Raw genomic sequence first — 22328 nt, 5'->3', positions numbered from 1 at the left:
TATTGGACCAGTATTTAAAGAATATGAATATAATTGGAAAATTTACATTTTAAGATTTTTTTTTCCTGACTTGAAAATTGTCTTGCCTCTGCCTAATTTGATACTGTCTTCCATAAGGACTTATGTTAGTGAAGAGGATTTTCAGAGCACACTACTTACTGTTGATAATATACCAGATAGTTCATAAATGTGCATAGTCAATATTTTAAATGTGAAAATATAACTGACAGAAATAAATTTGGTAAGCTGCAACTTTATTGGTGGGGATGAAACGGCACAATTTGAGTGCTTCTTGAATGCTTCTTTCTCAGGTTAAGGAGGATTGGGAAACCTTATACTCAATAAATAAACAGCATCATTTTGAGTCTATATAATATTATATGCATGCATATACCCCAGTTCATTTAATCAGTAACCTGGTATACTTTCATTTTGTTTACATGTTCCATCACATAATGATGTTGGCTTTTTTTTTTTTTAAAGAGAGAGGGTTTTTGTTGTTGTTGTTGTTTCTGTTTTTGTTTATTGTAGAAACAGTGCTGGGCTTTGTATATGCTAGGCAACCCAGTATTTTGTATATGCTAGGCAACTGCTCTGTCAGTGAGCTATTTCCCAAGTTCTGCAGAGAAATTAAAGATTTGTTCCTTTGCTCCTGCCTAGATGATCATATTGTTTTTGCCCTTCATTCTGATGAGATATATTCTGTTATTGTTCTTTATATGCTGAAACACCTGTGTGTCTCTGATAAAAATTCCACTTGATCATAGCATGTAAGCTTTTGAAATATTTTTACATTTATTTATTTATTTACTTATTTACTTATTTATTATGTATTTGAATGCATGTGCATATGGAGACTTCAACCATGTAGGTTCTGGGAATCAAACTCAAGTCCTCAATCACATTTGGTGGCAGACAGCTTTATCTACTGAACCATCTCCACCTGCCAGTATATAAGATATTTAATGTGCTTGTAAATTCAGTTGCTGGTATTTTGTTGGTAAGGTTTGTATTCATGTTCATCAGGGATATTGATCAGCAGTTTTGTGTTTTTTTTAAAGATTTATTTAGTTTTTATTTTTTGTATCTGTGTGTGTGCCTGAGTATATTATGTGTACCATGTGCATGCAGGGGGTTGTGAACACCATATGGGTACTGGGAACTGAACCCAGGTCCTCTGGAAGAGCAGTGCTCTTAACTACTGAGCCATTGTGTTGTTGAGTCATTGTCTTGTTTTGATATGACAGGACTATACTGGCCTCATAGAATGAGTTTAGAAATGTCCCCTCTTTTCTAATTTTTTTGGAATAGTTTGAGAATAACTGCTCTTAAGTCTTTAAAGTTTTGGTATTTATCAATCTGGTTGTGAGCTTTTCTTTGTTGGGAGACTTTTTATTACTGACTCACTGTTCTGTTCAGGTTTTCATGTCTTTGTAGTTCAACTTTGGTAGGTTATGTACGTCCAGAAATTTAGCTATTGTTTTAAAGTTTTCAATTTGTTGCTGTATAATTGTTCATAATGGTCCCTACCACTGATTTAACACTATGTGCCTACCCCGCTCCTCTGAGCTGAGGTTGAAACCTAGGGCCTTGCTCACACTAGCAAGCATTCTACCTCTAAGCTATAGCCTCAGCCTCTACCATTGACTTTTGAGGTATTTTTGAATTGTACATTAAGTTCTGATACATTTTAAGGTCTCATTCTTTATTTTGTTCTATTAGTTGATTTATCTCTTGATACTTGTGCCAGTTTGATATTGATCTAAATTTAAAATCCTGCCAAGTAATTTCAGAAAGGAGCCTTGAAATAATTAGGTTTCATGATTAAAAAAAAATGTCATTGTGTTTGGGCTCTTCCAGTACAAGACCGTTCTAAAAAGACTGGACATTTCTTTGACTCTAACTACAGTCCTTTATTGGCCTAGGTAGTGTGACAAAATCAAGTGTTTCCTTTTTTCATTTTGCTTGCAACAGGCACTAAAGACATTCACCTCTGGTTTTCAGCAAATCATTCCACTAATTTCAGGAATAACCTTGTAGGAAACTGAATGGCGAAGAGAGAAGGAGTAGAAGACAGATGATTTCCACTGTATACCATAGATATCCTATGCATGTAAGACCTATTCAGGACAATTTAGGATTCAGGAGATAGCTCAATCAGTAAAGTGTTTCCCACATAAACACAAGGACCTGAGTTCATTCCCCAGAACCAATATAGTGGCACTTACTTGTAATCCCAGCACTGGTCATGAAGAGACAGGCAGATCCCTGTTGTTTTCTGGCCAGTCAGTCTTGCCTACTAAGTTCCAGCTCAAAAATAAGGTGGACAGTGCTCCTTAGGAACTATATACAAGGTTGTCCTCTGACTTTCATGCATATGGGTACATGTGTGTGCAAATACAACACTAAAACAATTTAAATGATTTAAATGATTACTGTTTTTTCAATTTTTAAGAATTCTTTATTGGGGATGGAGAGATGGCTTAGGGGTTAAGAGCACTGGCTATTCTTGAAGAAGACTCGGGTTCAAATCACCTCACCCACATGGCAGCTAACAACCACCTGTGACTCCAGTTCCAGGGGCTCAGACACCTTGTTCTGTCCTCTTCAGGTATTGTACAATGGGTGCTCTTGCATACATGCAGGCAATACATGCATACACATAAAAATAAAGCAAAAAAATCCTTTTATTTTTACTTTATGTGTATGAGTGTATTGCCTGCATGTAGGTAAGTGTACCCATGTCATGCAGTACTGGTGGATGTCAGAAGAGGGTGTTGCATCCCCCGGCACTGGAGTTACAGGCAGTTGTTAGCCACATTGTGGGTGCTGGGGATTGAACACAGTTCCTCTGCAAGAGCAGCCAGTGCTCTTAACCACTGAACTATTTCTCCAGCCCCTTTTTCAAGATTTTTAAAAAGTAGGTGTATATGTGTGTCTAAGTGTGGGTTTGTTTTGTTTATATGAGTGCAGATACCTGTGGAGGCCAGAAGAGGGCATCAGATTCCCAGGATTTGGAGTTACAGGTGGTTGTGAGCCACCAGATGTGTGTATTGGGAATTGCATGCAGGTCTTCTGGATGAACTACTTAAATACTCTTAACCACCGGCCATCTCTGCAGCTCAACAATTAATTATTTTTTATAACTGATTGCTTTTTAAAGAATAGATATGTATGTATTCTTTCGGTTGCTCCTACAACCTTTATTGAGGCATATTCTCTCCCTTTCTTCCCTACCTTTCTCTTTTGTTTTGCTTTGAAGATAGAGTTTCACTGTGCAGCTCAGGCTAGCAGTGAACTGGAGATCCTCTGCCTCTACCTCCTGAGCACTGACATTCTAGATGTATGTACCACCATGCTGCCATGCCACCATGCCTGCCCCCCCCCACACTTTTCACTGTCAACTGTCAAACCAAATTTTGTCCAGGAGAGTAGTGACTTTCTTACTTCCGTGTTTTTCTGTTAGGTGTGTTGCCGCCAGGCTGATTACTGGAAGTTTGTGAAAGACATCCGGTGGCTCAGTCCCCACTCAGCCCTTCATGTTGAGAAGGTAAGAGTGAAAGAAGAGCTGGTGTGCTGGGTGAGAGTCGTATCAACTCTCAAAAGAGTCTTCCTTCCTAGTCTTCCCTAGATGGAAGTGTTCAGTTTACTTGTAATTGAGGGAAGGAAATTTTCTCTGGAGCACTGATTAGAGGGGAGGGCTCTTTCCTGTGGGGAAAACCAAACAACCTTACAAATCTGTCTTTCCTTGTCATCTTCTCTCCTCATGATATCTGTGTATATGGGACTAGAATGAAATTTTAAAATCTGTGACAAATGGGAAGAATTGCCGTTAAGTAGAAGGGGAAGTTCAGTTGCTATACTGAGAACTGTTTAAGTAGGTACTTAGTGCTGGGCATGGTGGCACACACCTTTAATCCCAGCACTGGGGAGTTGGAGGCAGGCAAGTCTCTGTGAGATCAGGGCTAGCCTGGTCTACATAGCGAGTTCCAGGCCAGCTGGGTCTACAGACCTTGTATCAATACAACAACAGCAAAAAGGTACTTCAGTTAGAAAGGAAAGAGAGGTTTCTGAAGTCCAGAATGAAATGGAGCGGAATGTGTCTCTAACAGCTTTGGCTGCTCTATATGCTGGTGTCTTTAGCTCAGCATAGTACCCCTGATTTCCAGTCAGGGAAACAGCTCAGGGAAGTTAGGTGACTTGACCAAAGTTACAAAAATGGTTCTATAATAATGCTTCTAGAATAGTGACTGCCAATTTTATATATTCATTTAACTTTATATTATGGAAAATTTTAAATGTATCTAAAATTAGATTAATGATATGAACTCAAAATAGCCACCTTTCACCCCTCTGCATCTTTTGTCTATATATAGCCAGGCTTGTTTCACGTGTTTCTCCTGATGAATTTCTTGCTGAGATGAGGTCACGAACAGTACTAGTTTCTAACTGATCAGAGAACAGACAACAGGGTACCATACTGGCCTTTCTCGTGACAAATATTATTCTGCTATTTTCTTTTTAAAACTTTGTTTTTTAATTTTATGTGTATGAGCGTTTTTCCTGCATATATGTAAATGCACCCATGTGTGCAATTCCCATGGAGGTCAGAAGAGGATATCTGATCCCCTGGAAGTGAAGTTATGTATGGTTCTTAGCTGCCATATGGGTGCTGGTAACCAAACCCAGGTCCTCTGGAAGCACCCAGTGCTCTTAACCACTGAGCCATCTCTCCAGCTCCTCTAATTTTCTTTGTTCTACCTCACCTCACTTTTTCCTTCCTTCATTCTGTCTGTCCATCTGTCCTGTCCTGTCTTCTAAGACAGAGTTTCATTGGTTAGCCCACACTGGCCTTAAACATGTGATTTTCCTTCCTTAGCCCCCTGTCCTTGGGTTACAGGTGTACACTACCACACTTGGCTGACCACCTTCCTTTTCCAAAATGGGTGCTATAGTTGTTTTCTCTTAGCAGCTGCCTGGGATTGCTACACATACATTTTGTTGTACTGATCCTGGCTGTGAGACCTTGCTCTTAGAAACATGTGAGGAGGAAAGCGTTCTAGAGGCTGCTATGGCTAGAACAAAAAAGACATGCTCAGATGGCTTCTCTTTTGTGGCATTTTCCCCCCTAGATCTACCCCTCCCCCCAAAATTTTTACCACATTTCTTTCTGGGGGCTTCCTGAAATAGAGAACTCTATGAAAGAAGCCAAGAGATCAGATTGCTTTGACGCCTTCCTGTGAACATTCCAGACCAGGAGCCACTTTGGAGCCAGAACACAAGGAGCCATAGGTAGAGGCCTTGCTTCATGGGGTTGCATGTCAGAGCTTGACTGCTCAGCCCCTCAGTGGGGGCCACTAGAGTAGGGAAGCTCTTAATCCCTTCACTCGCTGGAAGAAGTGCTTTCCATACCCGTCTGTGTCTAGTTCTCACATCATTAGGCCTTGGTCTTGTCTACAGGATGTGTTTTGACTCATGCCTCTTTGCCTCCTAGTTCATCAGCTTGCATGAGAATGGCCAGAGCAATGCCGATGGTGTGAGTGAGCATGCTGTTGCAGAGCGCTGGCTGCAGCACAGCCTGCAGTGCCACTGTCTTTCAGCCCAGCTCCGACCTCTGCTCAGGGACAGACAGTATATCCGAAAATTCTACTCGGGTAAGTAGGGCCACTCAGGGCTTTGCATGTAGTTCCTTATTCCCTTCCATCTCGCTATTCCTTAACAGACTTCCTCTAACCAAGGCCTCCTAATTTTCACTTGATGCTGTAGATTCCACTCAGAAACATATCCAGTCTTCCCTCTCACCTCCCTCGAAAATCACAACCACATCTTATGCTAAGGTTTTTCCCATGTGCTGAGCCATGAAAACCAGTAAGAAGCACCATTTACTGAGTTCTTTGTGTTCAGTCACTGTTCCCTGTACTCTTCACAACTGCTCCAAGAGTCCAAGAGTTGTGAGTGGTGTGGTAGTACCCCTGTTTTCTTTTCTTTTTTCTCTTTTCTTTCTCTTCTTGTCTTGTCTTCTTGAGACAGGGTCTCCCTGTAGCCCCAGCTGGCCTGGAAATTGCTATGTAGACCAGACTGACCTTGAAATCACAGAGATATACCCGCCTCTGCGTCCCCAGTGCTGGGAGTATTCCTGCTTTCTAACCAGAAAAGCAGAGCTCACAGAGGCTAGGTACCTGGAGCCAGGGTTCAATTCCAAGCCTTTCTGACTTGGAAGCTTCTTATCTTGCCCTCTTTGTTTTACTGCACAGTGTAGCTGCTTCTGCACTTTACTTGTCTCTGAACCTTTCTCCCCACCAGGCCACCATTCAACCCTCTTCCTTTTGATTCTACCTTTCTCCGAGTTTCTTTCCCCCCAGGGCCTCATGGAGAGGCTGATGCTTTCCCCACTGGGCTTCATCACTGTGGTACCTTTTTCTCCCTAGAAACTGCATTTCTGCTAAGTGATGCCCATGTCACAGCCATGCTCCAGTGCCTGGAAGCAGTGGAACAGAACAATCCCCGCCTCCTGGCTCAGATTGATGCATCTATGGTAAATTATCCATGTCTGTGCTGGGCCTCTGTATCTCACCATGACAAAACCCTCAGTAGCAAATGACTTCTTCACTGAGGCAGTTGTGAGCTGAAAGGCTTTTATTTAAAAAAAAAAAAAAAACTTGGAAAGAGCTAGGTGTATGGTACATGGTCCAAGTCTAGCACTTGGGAGATTGACACATGTGCTGGATAGCTTTAGTGTCAACTTGACACACCTGGGTTGAGGGTGCCTCAGTTGGGGAATTGCCTCTACTGGACTGGCTTGTGGTCATGTCTGAGGGGCATCTTGATGAGTGATACAGGAGAGCCCAGCCCACTGTGGGTGGTCCCACCCCTGGTTAGGTGGGCCTGTGTTGCATAAGAAAGCAGGCTGAGCAGGGGCCAGGGGAGCAAGCCAGTAAGCAGTGTTCCTCCACGGCCTGTGCTCCAGCTCCTGCTTCCAGGTTCCTGCCCTGAGTTCCCACCTTGGGCTCCCTGATGAGCTGTGACCTGGGAGTTGTAAGCTGAATAAACCCAAGTTGGTATTGGTCAGAGTATTTCGTTACAGCAATGAAGAGAACAAACTAAGACAACACCGGAGGATAATGAGTTTGAGGCTAGCCTGGGCTTATAATGAGCTCCAAGCTAGCCTGGGCTATGAGCTCATGTATGAGTTACTTTCCTGTGATAAAATACCATGACAAAAAAAGCAGCTTAGGGAAGAAAGAGTTTGTTCTGGCTCCTGGTTTCAAGGGATAGAGTCAGTGGTGGTAGGGAAGGTATAATAATATGGCAATAGGCAGGGAAAGCCTGCCAGCAGGAATAGGAAGCTGACTGACCACATTTTCATCCACACACAGGAAGCAGAGAGAAAGAGAACAGGAAGTGGAGCCAGGTATAAACCCTCAAAGCTCACCTCCAGTGAGGTCCTTCCTGCAGCAAGGCTTCACCTCCTGAAGGTCCCATAACCTTCCCAGACAGTGCCACCAACCAAGAATCAAGTGTTCAAATACATGAGCCGATGGGGGACATGACCCATTCAAACCACCACAGATCCTATCCTTATCAAAAGAAGAAAGGAGAGGAGGGGAGGGGAGGGAGGGAAAGGGAGGGGGACAGGACAGGAGACAGGAGGAGGAGGGAGAGGAGGAGGAAAGGAAAGGAGAAGAGAGGGAAAGGGAGAAAGGAAGAAAACTGTTTTTTCCTTCTTTGGTATAAGGAAAACTGCGTAGTGCAAAAGAATTTTGTTGCTTGTATTCAGCTTCCCTCATAACCGGCATTTCAGCCCCAAATCCGTCTAGGACAGAGGGTCCCCTGCCTCTCCTGACTTGTAATTTGGATGGTGGGTTACCATCCATTGAATACTTTTCTATGAGCCAGGTATGCTGTTCTGCTGTAAAGCACACATCATCTCATTTAATCTTCACAAATCAGGGAGACAGGCTTAATCTCTTTATGAAGAAAGTCAGTAGGGGCCTGGAGATACGGCTCAGTGGGTAAAGTATTTGTTGAACAAGCATGAGGATGTTAATTCCGATCCCTAGAAACCATGTAAAAGCCAGGTGTGGAGGTACACATCTGCAGCCCCAGAAGTAGGGGGAGGGGAGCCCAAGGCAGGAAGACCTCTGGAGCTCGCTCACCAGCCAGTCTAGCTGAAAGGATGAGCTTCAGGTCAGTAAGAGACTCTGTCTCAAAAAGAAGATGGAGATGCCCAGTGTTCACATCTGGCCTCCACATGCTCATGCACAGGTGAACGCACGTGTACACACACACTCACATGTACCACACACCAAAAGCAAAGGAAGGTCCCTAAGGGCCAGGCATGGTAGCTAATGCCTATAATCCTAGCACTCGGGAGTGTAGGAGGCAGAAGGAGAGTCACAAGCTTGAGGCCAGCCTGGATACACCATGAGTACTAAGCTATCCAGGGCTACATAGCAAGGCCATGTCTTTTAAGGAAAAAAACAATCACAGAAACACAGAGTAAAGTCACTTGTCCAAAGCTTAGATCAAATGCTTATAAGTGACAGCTTAGGAATTAGGCCCTTGCTCTGAGCACACATGCATAATCTTTTTTTTGTTGTTTTGGTTTTTTTTTGTTTTTTGTTTTTTTTTTGCTCTGCATGTGTGTGTGGTATGTGTGCATGTGTATGTGTATGTTTATATGTATGTAAGCACACATGTGCATGCCTATGTGTAGAGGTCCAAGGTATGCTAGGTGTCTTCCTTGATTGCTGTCCACATATTGAGGCAGGGTCTAGCTGAATCTGGAGTTCATCGATAAAGCATAGTGTAGTTAGCCAGCTTGCTCCTGGGATCCCCTGTATCTGCCTCTCATGCATGGAGATTGCAGACAGGCTCCATGCCCACCTTGCCTTTACATTGGTGCTAGGGATTTGAGCCTCAGTTCTTATGCTTTCACAGCAAGTGCTCTTTACCCACTGAGCTGTCTCCCCAGCCCCTCATTCATGGTCTTAAGTACTTTGTAGTGCTGCCTACAAGAGGGAATACCCATGCTTTACCACTGGAAGGAGTGCAGAGCAGAAGCTGTGGTATACAACAGGACTTCACAATTTCAAAGTTGCATAGTATGGTAGAGGGTCTTTGCACTACAGCTACTGGCTCTACTTGTAGGTATACTGCCACAGGCTAGCTTCTAGCAGCATTTCTGCAGTAATGAGGCCCCTGCTCTGAGAGCCTCTACACTTCACTCTGACACATGTTTTCTTTTGTTTTAGTTTGCCAGAAAGCACGAGAGCCCACTGCTGGTTACAAAGAGCCAGAGCCTGACAGCTCTGCCTGGTTCCACATATGCCCCTCCAACTAGCTATGCTCAGCATTCCTACTTTGGGTCCTCCTCCAGTCTCCACCAAGCTGTGCCTATCCACATCTCAGGTATGGGGGCAGAAATGGGTCATCATTCCATGTATCTTTTGTCCTGGAAGGTAGAGGGCCTTTGTGTGCTTGCAGGCTGAGAATTGAAGCCTGGTTAGCTGTAAGGGCAGAATGGGTGGTCATTACATGTATCTTCAGGTCTGAAAAGTAGAGAAACTTTATGAGGACTCACAGACTGGGAATTGGGCATCGGGTTGGTACAGATAGTCTAGCTTCATGTCTTAGTAATGGACATCATAAAAAAGTTGTGTAGCAGCTGAATGGTGATAGTGCACATCTGTAATCCTAGCACTCAAAAAATGTAAGTAGGACCATTGTTGCAAGTCCAAGGCCAGCCAGGCCTTGAGACACTGTCTTAAGAAAACAAAACAAAGTTATATAACAGCTAGCCTAAAATAATTTAATAGCATCATTAAAGTAAAAGAGGAAAGAGATTTTTTTAAGATTCTTTTGAACTAATTCACCTTGCAAATAAGGTATTTAATAGCTAATAGCTAATGTTTTTGAAGTACCTATAACATGCTGGGCTCTGATATAATAATCAGTTTATATATATAATATAATTTGATTCTTAAAACAGTCTGAGAGGTCAGCATTCTCAATTATTATTGCTCATTTTACAGATGAGGAATTCAATGTAAGAAGCAGTAAAGCCACTGTCTCAAGCACCCATGCCCTTGCCTTAGCTGCTTCTAAATCATTTTTAAAGGATTTATTTTATTTTAATTTGTGTGTGTGTGTGTGTGTGTGTGTGTGTGTGCACGTGCACGTGTGCGCTCTTGTGTACAGGTACCCACAGAGGCTGTAAAAGGGCATTGGATCCCATGGAGCTGGAGTTGCAGCCAGTTGTGAGCTGCCTGACCTGAGTGCTGGGAACCAAGCTCAGGTCCTCTACAAGAGCAGCAAGTGCTGTTAACTTCTGAACCATCTCTCCAGCCCCTGAATATTATTGGCTTATCTTTTCTGAAGTAACACCCTTAACTGTGGACCGATATATCCACCTCAGAATTCCAACTCCCTTTCTCTCCCCTTAGCCTTTCTTTTTTATATCCTAGAGAGAAGATCTACTTCCTTTTCACTCTCTGGCCCTCCCTGGAAACCTCAACAAGATGGACAATTCTCACCAGCAGAGGATCAAACCATCCAAATGCCACAGCTTTCAGACTCTGTACTAGCCCAGGATTTCCCATTGACCCCAAATGAGATGAGTTCCGGCACTCTGACTAGCCCCATGGAGGCATCTTGGATCAGCAGCCAAAATGACTCCCCAAGTGATGCCACCGAGGGGCCTGAGTACTTGGCCATTGGCAACCCAGACCCCCATAGCCGGACTACCAGCTGTCAGAGCCATAGTAGCAATGCTGAGAGCAGCAGCTCCAATTTGTTCTCCTCCAGCAGCTCTCAAAAGCCAGATTCTGCTGCTTCTTCTCTAGGGGACCAAGAGGCAGGTAGGCAGAGTCAGCCAGCCAGTGTCCTTCGCAGGTCCAGCTTCTCAGAAGGACAGACTGTCACTGTCACCAGTGGGGCAAAGAAGAGCCATATTCGCTCCCATTCAGATACCAACGTTGCATCCAGAGGAGCTGCAGGTAGCGATGGTTAGCAAGAGGGCCAGAACTGAGGGTGGTGGGGAGGGCCTGTTCCTAGGGCTTTAAAGATGGCAGAAAGAGAAGAAATGTTTCTGATGCCATGACATTCTGCTCTATAATGAAACAAGTTTGTAATGCAGTACCCATACTGAGGACGCCAGTGCTTTGTGTTTCTTTACATGATGCTAAGTGCTAAATGCTTTCCTTGATTCTTTCACTAGTTCCATATCATCAGAGGACAGTGACTCATCACAGTGTATGTTTTAAATGTATCTCTCAGACAGAGGGAAAATATTAAAGAGGTTTACAAACAATCTCTTTAAATTCTTCCTGTGATTCCTTAGAAGTGTAAGATGTAATATTGAAGTAGAGTACTGTTAGAGTTTCCTCATTATGACTAGGGATATAGTGAGTATTGATGGGGTGATGTGGCTTTGTAGCCAAGTGGGTGGGCTGACTGCTGCATCATTAACTTAGACTGAGAGGCAGTCAGGTAAGAAGGCTCTGCACTCTGCAGCCTCCTTCATGCAACGCTAGCTGATAGTAAGGAACAAACCTTGGTGTGGGGAAGGTCAGTCTCTGCTTTCGCCATCATGTTGCCGTCATCTTTCCTGGGTGGTTGGTATCTGGCAGGCTTTGGTAGGGTATCATTTGTAGTCTCTATTACAGCAAGTAGAACTTTTGTGTTCAAAACTATTATGATTCAAGAAAAAGCCCCAGATATAAAATAAAATATCTACCTAGACAAAATAAAGGATTTCCTTTGGCAACTGGAGCTATTTGTCTTCTCTGTCATTTTTAGAAAGATGCAAATTCAGGGTCTCAACTGAAACCCTCTGAATGACAAACCTTAATATATTTTCCTTCAGGAATTTGATATGACTTATTGGAATCTTTCAGAGAAAAGTCTCCAAATCCAAGCCTATCTCCATGAGCTTTCTTACATGTAAAAAGTGCTAGGGTTAGTGCTGGTCCTCAAGTCACATCCGCTACAGGCCTGGCATCTGTCTTCAAGGTCACTGGCCTTTGAGCTTGTAAAACTTCCCTCTCTCCCTCCACTTTTTTTTCTTTAATATACTATGGACTGAACACACAACCTTATTCATGCTGGGCAAGAGTTCTACTGAGCTACATTCCCAGCCTCCCTGGCCCCATTCTTGAATCCATGCAGATTCCAGAAACCGTGGTAACCTGCAAGGGAAAAGGGAGCCAGAGAAAACCTCTATAGAAGGGTCTGAGTATGGGTCTTGTAGCTTCTTGAACGAGTCAGCCCTCCTTCTGCCCTAGGGTTCCCTCTTGGGAGTTCATGTTGTTACCACTTCTACCAGGTAAAGACAGTGGGTTTGTTTTTTCTCTCTCTAATCTTGTTTGTTCTGTCTGGACTCTCCTCTGTACCTGTCTGTTTACCTGCAGGAGGCCCCAGGAATATCACGATTATAGTTGAAGAGCCCATTGCAGGTTTGGGAGCCAGTCCCCTCTCTTCTTCTTCTGTTCCTCTGTGACCACCTTAGTTCAAAAACCTCATTTTCCAGTCTGGTGTCAAATCAAGTCTGACTAGTCTGATCCTGTTGTGATGCTGGGATCTACCTATCTGTATAATGGCACTAGTATTTCATGTTACACATGTTGTGCCTACAACTTCAAATGTCCCATTCAGTCTCCTAGCAGCTTCTGGGAAGCAGAGTCAAGACTTAGCAATTCTGTTTTGCCCAAACGTGAAACTGAACCCTGTTATTTGTCTAGGGCCCCATTATGGATCTAGTGATAGAATGTTTCTTATAACTGATGTTTACTGTAGATTGTTTTCCTTGACTTAACACCAGAATGTGTTTTATTCCTTTTATGTGGTCTTGGATATTCTTGCATGGTTTTTGCCTGTCCAAGAGTCCTTTTTCTTTTACCTGTCTTCATTCCCCTGTGCATCCCCACACTCTGTCCTAGTCATTGAACATTTTTCTAGTAACTCAGTTTTGTTTTTTTTTTATGGTAGTTTCCAAACTGAAATTTGTGTCCCATTCTGGGTACTGTAATCATGGGTTATTAATAGTGTGGGTATATATTAGTAAGAGAGCAGTGAGGGAGAACTGGAAAAATCATGATCTAGTAATGGAGAAGTTACTAGATATGTTATCTTTGAAAAAAGAAAGTTGAAGAGGAAGGAAGTCTGCAGAGTTTAAGAAGATGAGAAATTGTAAGAAAGCAGATTTTTTTTTTCTTTTGGGTCTTTTTGAGACAGGGTCTCCCTGTAGCCCCAGCTGTCCTGGAACTCACTATGTAGACCAGGCTGGCCTTGAACTCACAGAGATCCTCTGGCTCCTGAGTGCTGAGGTTAAAGGCATGCACCACCATGCCCGGCAGAAAGCACATTTTTGAGTGAGTGAAAGGAAATACTGAGAATCATCTAAATGGGCACCCAAAGGAAGTAGTGAACTCAGGAACAAAGGCTCAATGGCCACATATCTGAAGAAGGTGATGATATTGGAGTTTATGTTGTGTGCAGAGTAAGGCTGTTGATCTCAAAATCCTCTTCCATTGTTTCTTATCAAGGCATCATGGTGATGGCTAGTTTTTCCTTAGTTCAGTAGTGAGGATCAGCGCCTACTACCAGGAACAACAGAAGTCTTTAATGCCCAAGAAAAACCCAAAACTATCACTCCCTTATGGTAGCATTTTGCTGTTGCTGTGGGAGGAGCAGCTGAGAAGCTGGGTTGACTATGGAAATGGGTTGACTATGGCTCCATGGCTTATCCCCCCAGTGCACACTGCTTGTTTCTAAGGCATCTGCTGCTTTTCTTGCTGTGGCACTGAAAACTGTATTTACTTTGGAAGAATATCTTTCTTGGTTCTAATGAGCCCTGTAGCTGCTGCTTTGCCAGCCTTTTTTTTTTTAAAAAAAAAGACAAATATTTTGCTATGTTGCCTAAGGTATGTAACCAAGGCTGGCCTCAAACTCACTGTGATCCTCTTGCCTCAGTCTTACAAGTGCTGAGATTACAGGCATGTACCACCATGCTTGGGGCCAGCCTTTGCTTCAAGCCTCTCCCTCCCTTCTCTGGTGACAAGCCCTTTGCTTTTGAAGCCATCATCCTTAGCTTCTCCAGCATTGTCTTCATCCTGCTTTTAAGCACTTTTCTAGGTTTTATTTTCATTATTTAGTGAATATAAATCTTCTGATACTGTTTTAAAACAAAGTATCAAGGTATTAGAAAAATGTCAGTGTACTTATTTTTGTTTTGTCACCTAAAAACTTTTTAAATTAGTTTTTCAAGAAGTTAGCAGTTAGCTAATAATCTTGTAACATTTGCTGAGATGGAAGAAAGAGGAACTAAGTCCATTTTGATTTGTTATTTAGCTTTGAATTGCCCCATTATGAATGATGCATTCTTTTTTCCTCCTAGATGGACTGACTTTCCATAGCATTTCCCCCATGTGTTCTATATTCTTGGGCTGTTCATGACTGGTGGGTTGCCTTTTTCCTGTTTGGGAGGACTTTGAAAATGAGAGGAGTTAAATGTTGAAACTCTAGATTTGGGAATGTATGTGCACTCTGTGTGTGTGTTTGCTTTCTGGTGTGGTCACTGACACCAGAATCCTACAATGACAATTTGAACTTGAGAGGCCCCTTTATCTACTTTGACTAAAGCAGTGAAAGCAGCATCTCCAGCTCTCTGTGCTTGGAGTACGGCTAAGTGAGCACTGGGAAGGCTGGGCTGAAATTTGTTTTGCTCTCTCTTTATGCCTGCTATGCTCTGAGCTGTGGCGTGCATTTCGGCTTTGTGGGCACGTACTGTGCAGTCTCCCCAGCCCTTTGTCGTTTTCAACACTTCTGCACAGTTCTCTTGGTCTTCGCTGACTGAGGGCTCCCGCCATCTCTCCTGCTATGGGTGTTGCCATGTGTGTCTGGTGATCAGGCATGCCAGTTCTCTGAATGAGTGAGAATTTTGGCAACGGGTCTTTGTGTAATTACCAGAAGACAAGTTCCACATGGAAATCATGCATGGGAGGAAGCCATGTGTGTCCTTTTCTTACTCTTGGCTTTGGGTTTTGGATTTTTTTTCCCTTTTTAGTGGCATAAGAGGGACAGTATATTTCTATACATTTCGATATTTTTTTTAAAAAAGGATTGTTTCTAGGATCTCTCGATTTATTCTAGCATTCTCCATCCAAGAGGCCTAGTGCTCGGGGGCGCTTAAGAATCAAGATAATCTCATTAGAAGGTAGACATGTTTTCAACTTCCAATTCCTAATTACTTGAGAGCATCATTACTGGCAAAATCTTCAGAGTTGTTGAAGAAGCATGGATGTTACAGTCTTGCACTTCAGGTGAGAAGTTTTATATCCACACTCCATTTTCCACAGAGGGTGGTCAGTACCTGTGCTCAGGAGAAGGCATGTTTCGAAGACCATCGGAAGGACAGTCCCTCATCAGTTACCTCTCTGAGCAGGACTTCGGCAGCTGTGCGGACCTGGAGAAGGTGAGGCATCAGACGGGCACTTGCAGAGCTCACGTCCTGGGGGATCTGTCCTCAGGGTCTGTGTTACCATTTGTTGTAGTGAGGTTTGGATATGTCACAGTGACACGTATAAAGGCAGCAGAGGTGAGCTCAGCTCTACCTGGGGTGAACTCTTCACAGAACATGCACTCTTCATTGAGGTTGAAGCTACTCAGGGAAGAGAAACACTGAATTTTAACCACACGTTATTCCCTTGACTCCGGAACCTTAACATAAATATTCTTTCCAGAATCAACTTCTGTATTTTATTCAAAGGCACAGATATGTACAGCATTTTGGATTTTTATGTAGTCCATAAACAAAACCACTTTGTTGTTGATTTTGAGGGAGGATCTCACTGTGCAGCCCAGGCTATCCTCCTGTGTCTGTCTCCTGAGTACTGCGATGATAGGTGTGCACCATCACACCCAGCTTAAACAAATTTAAAAGCAGTCATAAGAAAAGATGCAGCTGTCAGTGATTCTTCAAGTTTTGCCTTCTTCGGAAGTTGACTCGTTCAGTTTACTTCATTCTTAGGAGCCACATCATTAAAATTCTCCATAAGATGTGGAAGTTTATTGTCTTCTTGGGAGCAAGTACTGTTTTTCCATCTGTACACTATTTGAGCGGAGCTTTTCTTAAACTAGTCAGACTGTCTGCACCAACCTGGTTTAGGTGCCACAGCATTTCTGTCAGTTGTATTGTCTCGGTGGCCAATAATAGTAAAATGTTTGCTGCCAGATGGCCGAACTTGAAGGTTGTGAAGAAGGCCCCTTGGTGTGTGAACATGCTCACTTCTTCAGTGTCAGAGATCCTGCTTTCTGCACACCCTCTTTAAGGAGGTGGGTGCTTCTCACGTCTACTGTAGCTGTGCTGTGAACCACCTTCTCTCTTCAGGCAGCTCCTTTCCCCCCACTGTGTACCATGCCTGTAGTTTGATGACTTGTTCACCAGTTTCTTTCATTGTGTGGGAGTAGAAATGGGGCTGCATGGGGAACTAAGGTTGGCACTGAGAGGCTCTTGGGCTCACCAGCTGAGATTCTCTTCTCATTTTTATGTAGAAAGTGGAACAGAGGAAGAAACAGTAATGGCCAGTTAAGAGAACAAAGAATCTAGAACAGGTTTGTCTGGCCGTCTGCTTTCCTTGTAGTAGACATGTGTACTTCCCCTGGTGTTTTCCTTAAGAGACATGCATGTCTTAGAAGCTCTGCTTTCTCATGTTGTAGTCAGCAGGGTGTTCAGTACTTCTGGTCCCTTGCCACACAACTTCTTTGGTGCCCTTCTTCCTCTAGGAGAATGCCCACTTCAGCATCTCAGAGTCCTTGATTGCTGCCATCGAGCTAATGAAATGCAACATGATGAGCCAGTGCCTAGAAGAGGAGGACATAGAGGAGGAAGACAGTGATAGAGAGATCCAGGAACTGAAGCAGAAGATCCGCCTTCGGCGCCAGCAGATCCGCAGCAAGAACCTGCTCCCTGTGTACCAGGAGACAGAGTATGGAAGTGAGTGAGGCCTGGGCACACCTGTATTCATGCTGCTTCACAGCTTCACAAAGCTCAGTGCCTCGTGGGCCTTCTTCTGTCTTCATGTGAGATGTTAAACCCAAGCCAGGGTTCCTCCACTGTCAGAAAGATGAAATCAGGCTGGGCGTGGTGGCACAGGCCTTTATTCCCAGCAGTAGATTTCTGTGAAATCAAGGCCAACCTGGTCTACATAATTCCAGGCCAGCTGGGACTACAGGGAGATCCTGTTGAGAGAGAGAGAGAGAGAGAGAGAGAGAGAGAGAAATAATGTTTAGTTGGTGTGAAAGATAAGAGGGAGGAAGAAGGAAGGAAGGAAGGAAGGAAGGAAGGAAGGAAGGAAGGAAGGAAGGAAGGAAGGAAGGAAGGAAGATGGTACTAGATTAGGAATACTCATCCTAGAGTTTATCCACTTTCTACATCAGAAGTAGCTTTTTTCCAAAATAGGTTTCCAATATAAGAACTAAGACCACTGGTCTAGGCTTGGGAGTAGTAACTTCTAGTTACATGATACTTTCTTTTTAAATTTGTATTTATTTTAATTTTATGTGTATGAGTGTTTTGCCTGCATGTAGGTAAGTACACCTGTGTTATACAGTGCCCATGAAGGTCAGAAGAGGGCATCAGATCCCCTGGAACTGGAGTTATGGATGGTTGTTAGCCACCATTTGGGTGCTGGGAACCAAACCCAGATCCTCTGCAAGAGCAGTCGGTGCTCTTAATTGCTGAGCCGTCTCTCCAGCCCCTAGATGAGACTTTCAAAGGAAATAAACCAGTAAGAAGAGCTATTTTCCCTTTATAGCGTCACTCCCAGCCACGGTTCTGTTTACTTTGCTCTGTTAAAGTCATACTAGGCCCTTTTATTGTGATATTGGAAGGGGAAGCTACCTCTTTCCATCCTACGTGGTGTTCTCATTGTTGTTAATATTGCAGGCTTTCGGGTTACCTCCAGCAGCTCCCAGTTCAGTTCCCATGATTCCACACAGTTCTCTGACTCTGGCTCTGCTGATGAGGTTGATGAATATGAAATCCAAGGTAAGAAGAAATAATTTGTTACAAGGGAGCACTTATTTCTTTTAATTTAGAATCTTGGGCTGAACGACTCCCTCAGGACAGGATCTTCATTATGGTCCATTATGGAACATTGTTAGTTATGGTAAGGAGTGGCTTCTCATGCTAAAAACAGAGCCCCTTTAAAATGAAAGCAGAGGAGAGCCTTGGAAGGAAGCAGGTGGCCAGCTGTTTGAGTCACCAAATGCTTGTTCCACGTTTGTATCTTCTCTTGGGCTCTCGTTCTCGTTCTTCCTCCTAGCACTTTGGGCTGACCATACCACATGAATTAGAATTACATTTTCTTGTGCTCCATAACACAACTGAAATTGTTTCAAAATGTCCAAAAAAGAGCTTTATTGTAATTTTAGAAAAAAAAAAAAGAGACAGGAATCATTGAGGGGGAAGCCAAAAAAGAAAAGAGAAAAATCAAGTTTACCAAACAGAGCTGTAATTTCCCCTCAGCAGTGTTAAAGCAGGATCAAGACTCTGTTGTTGGAAGTGGCCGGGTGGTGCGGGGGAGGGGCTCCCAGGTGGAAAGCTTCTGTATTAAATCAGCTTAGTGTCTTCTGTATCACTGGTCACTCCAAATGGGGAACTGACAGCAGACCAAGAAATGATTTGAAGTCCAGCCTGGTGAACCAGTGTGCTCACTGGGCACTATGTAAATGTAGGAACATGGGTTATTGATAGGAATAACTAATCCCCAAACCTCACCACCAAGTCCCACCCACTAGGAGTGACAACCTCCTAAAAACTGCATCAATGGAGTCCACTTTCAGCTGGGACAGAATTACTTGCAGCTGGGAGAGGTAGGGCTCAGGAGCTGAATGCGTGGCTGGGCTCTCAGGTGAGGATCTAATGATCCCTCCTGTGAGGGAATGTCAATAGGCCTGATTTCATGAGGGTCTAGTTGAGTGTGGGGAATCACAACTGCTGTGATTCAAGGTAGGTAGTGCCTGAAGGACATGCTTCCCAACAGTCTCGTCCCGAAAATCACAGACTTCTTCAAGTCCAACCAGTGAGACAAACCAAATGGCAAGCAATTAAACAAAACAATTTGGAAGCATAAACTCTTTCCCCAAAATGAAACCAAGAGTGGTTTCCTGACAGAGCTGAATTGTATCTGTAATATTCTATACATTGTAAATTGATGATGAACAGATCTTCTATTACAAGTTAGACAACCCATTCATCTTTAGAGACCTAAGGAATACCCAGACTCCTTTCCCATTCAGAAAGTCAGATTTGACATAAATTTTCCAGGCCTCCAAGAAGTTTTCTTTCTATGGTCTTCCTAAAGTATCTGATTTCTATTCTTTTAAAAATAAATAAATAAATAAAAATAAATTTATTGAGCTTTTGTAGTTTTTTAAAAAATTTCTTTATTATTTTTGTTTTATGTGTATGCATGTATTGCCTGCATGTAGGTAGGTGCACCTGTGTTGTGCAATGCCCATGGAGGACAGAAGAGGTTGTCAGTCAGATTGCCTGGAACCGGAGTTACAGTTGTTAGCTGCCATGTGGGTGCTGGGATTTGAACCCGATTCTTCTTTAAGAACAGTCAGTATTCTTAACCACTGAGCCATCTCTCTAGCCCCAAGCTTTTGTAATTTTATACAACAGTTCTTAATCAAATTTAGGCCCCCTCCCCCATCCATGCCCCCCATACCCCCACTGGACCTCATGTATCCTGCCATACACGTTAAGTCCCATCCATCCAAGCATTTGTACCCAGACGTCCTTCAATGTAAATTCATCCATCAGAGTCTTGTCAGCCCATCTTGAGATTGTATGTAAAGCATACTCTTTCCTCATTCAGCATCAGTCAGTCTCCAGTAGTTAGTCTAGGGCCGACCTGCCACCCATTTCTCTCCTCCCCTCTGGGCCCTTGTTCAATTGAGTTGACATGGGACTTGGGATTTCTATTCTTGACAGTAATAGGCACTTAAAACTCCCGACCCCCAGCTTAGTTGATGTGTGGTTTTTCTAACTATAATTCTCTAATTCTCCAATACACCCAAGTGTCTTGCAGTTCAGTTCTGACACAGTTCTACAGGTTAAGGATTTGGTTTCGCAAGACTGCTTCCACTTCAGAGGCCAAAAGCAAGTGGGATCATCTACACTTCTACCCTGATGATTACAAATTCAAGGATTTCCTGGGGCTGGAAAGGCTTAGTGGTTAAGAGCACTGGTTGCTCTTGCAGAAGACCTGGGTTCGATTCCCAGCACCCACATGGCAGCTAACAACTGTCTGTAACTCCAGTTCCAGGGGAATCTAACGCCTTCTTCTTAATCCATGGGCATTGCATGACACGGATGCACTTACATGCAGTGCATGCAGTGCACTCATACATAAAACAAAAATAATAAATAAAATTAAAAAAACAAATTCAAGGATTTCTATGCCCCCACATCAGGTTGAATAATTCTCTAGAATAACTTACAAAACTTAGGAAAGCACTTAGACATACAATTATGGTGTGTTGTGAAGGATACAAATGAACAGATGCAGGAAGAGGTACATAGGACAAGGGCCCTAAGAGTTTCAAGAAATTGAAAAAAAGTCAGTTAATGAATAAGTCCTTATCTCTCTTAAGTGAACACAATTCTCAACCCCTCTTCCCTCCTGGAATGAAAGCCTGATCTTCTGGTCATGTGGTTGGTTCTTCTGAAGCCAGACCCTCACATCACTGCAAATCAGACATGGAGGCACACACCTGTCATCCTAGCATTCAGATACAGGAATATTGTGAGTTCAAGGCCATGAACTCGTGAGCTACATATTGAGTCCCAGGCTAGTGTTGGCTACATATTGAGACCCTATTTCAAAGGGTGGGGAGGGGGACATGGAGAGGGAGAAGAGGGAGGGGGGAGGGAGGGGAGGGGGGGAGGGGGGGGAGGAAAGGAAAGACAAGGAGAGAACACTACGTATTGAGACCCTATTTCAAAGGGTGGGGAGGGGGACATGGAGAGGGAGAAGAGGGAGGGGGGAGGGAGGGGATGGGGGAAGGGAGGGAAGGAAAGGAAAGACAAGAAAAGAATAGTCAGCTCATTAGCTTACACTTAAGTATGATTGAAAGGGACTCATTATGAATAATAAAAGACGTTGCAGTTACTCAGAGAAATCCAAGTTTGGGAGCTATATGCTAGGACCTGGGGACAAAGACCAAATATATATTTTCTGTTAATCACAGACCTTTGAATTGGAAGAAAATAAGAGGGTTCCACCCTCTCTCTCAGGATCAGAGGCAGAATTTCATAAGGGTAATACGGTAAATTCAAACTTGTTTATCAGCTAATGGAGAAATTCACTTGACTACTAAATGTCATGTTCTGTGTAGCAAAGCAGGGGGCTGGAGAAGCTATTCAGTCTTGGAAGGAGCCTGCATAGCAGGAGACACAAAGTGCACTCCTTGGAAACTGTTGCTGCAGTTGTGGCCCCAGGAGATGTTTAATCAGCTAATTCCCATGTTGGTTCAGAACAGAAATCCTTAAAGGAAGCAGCCATAACCATTGAACAGGATTTCTCAACCTTCAGGCCCTGTAATTCTTTGTTGTGAGGGACTGCCTGGTACACTGTGAGATATTTAACTATTTTCTCTGGCCTCTACACACTAAATGCCGGTAGTACGTCCAGTCCCTACTCAGTAGTCCCAAACATCTCCAGATATTCCTAACATCACCCTTAACTACTTTTAGGAGGTCCTTGAGGCTAGACTGTTTTGGGGAAGTAGCACTATCTGTCCTCTAATCTGTGGTGAGCACCTACCTATGCATGTAAATTCCTAAATCTGCCTCATCTGATGAAGCATAAGTCACATCCTGATCCCAGAACATATGGTGTGGAATTTTCCATCTTATCAGTTTGTTTCCTTTCAGAAAACTAAAGGGCCACCTTTTACAATTATTATTACACAGATGGTAGTGAAGGAGCTAACCTGACTCACATGTCAAAGAGTGGACTCTCAGTGTCATTGGCCTCCATGTTCTCAGGTAGCCCATGCTGGGAGTGTGGTGTGCTTATACACGCATGTGTGTGAATGTTTGCACCAGTTTTGTATGTAGTTGATCTGTTGATACATATCAAGGCTATGAGGACAGCGTGGTTTGGAGAACTAATTGGAGAACACAGAACTTAAACCAGGAACGATTCAGATGTCCTTTTATCTCTGACTCCAACAGCCCTTGTCATTGACTTTGTCCATATTGCTCTTCCCTCACAGTGATAATTGTAGATGAAGCAGCCATATGATCAATGGAGTGA

General features: G+C 43.4%; 1 protein-coding gene across 3 annotated transcripts in view; it reads left to right on the top strand.

Annotated features, from left to right (window-relative positions):
• Positions 1-22328, top strand: part of Rubcn (rubicon autophagy regulator) — a 78621-nt gene that overhangs the window by 37268 nt on the left and 19025 nt on the right. Inside the window, exons 3-11 of one of the 3 annotated variants that reach the window (XM_008838553.2) lie at positions 3467-3550; positions 5495-5654; positions 6429-6535; positions 9255-9411; positions 10467-10997; positions 12411-12455; positions 15357-15472; positions 16783-16993; positions 17945-18046. In XM_008838553.2, the coding sequence (XP_008836775.1) occupies positions 3467-3550; positions 5495-5654; positions 6429-6535; positions 9255-9411; positions 10467-10997; positions 12411-12455; positions 15357-15472; positions 16783-16993; positions 17945-18046 (1513 nt within the window). Of the gene's footprint in view, positions 1-3466; positions 3551-5494; positions 5655-6428; positions 6536-9254; positions 9412-10466; positions 11007-12410; positions 12456-15356; positions 15473-16782; positions 16994-17944; positions 18047-22328 lie in introns of all 3 variants that reach the window. The other 2 variants (XM_008838554.2, XM_029566165.1) reach the window with 2 other exon arrangements.

Source organism: Nannospalax galili, unplaced genomic scaffold, assembly GCF_000622305.1.
Source record: "Nannospalax galili isolate Female #2095 unplaced genomic scaffold, S.galili_v1.0 scaffold598, whole genome shotgun sequence".
Classification (NCBI taxonomy): domain Eukaryota; kingdom Metazoa; phylum Chordata; class Mammalia; order Rodentia; family Spalacidae; genus Nannospalax; species Nannospalax galili.
This window is presented reverse-complemented; position numbering and strand designations above follow the sequence as displayed.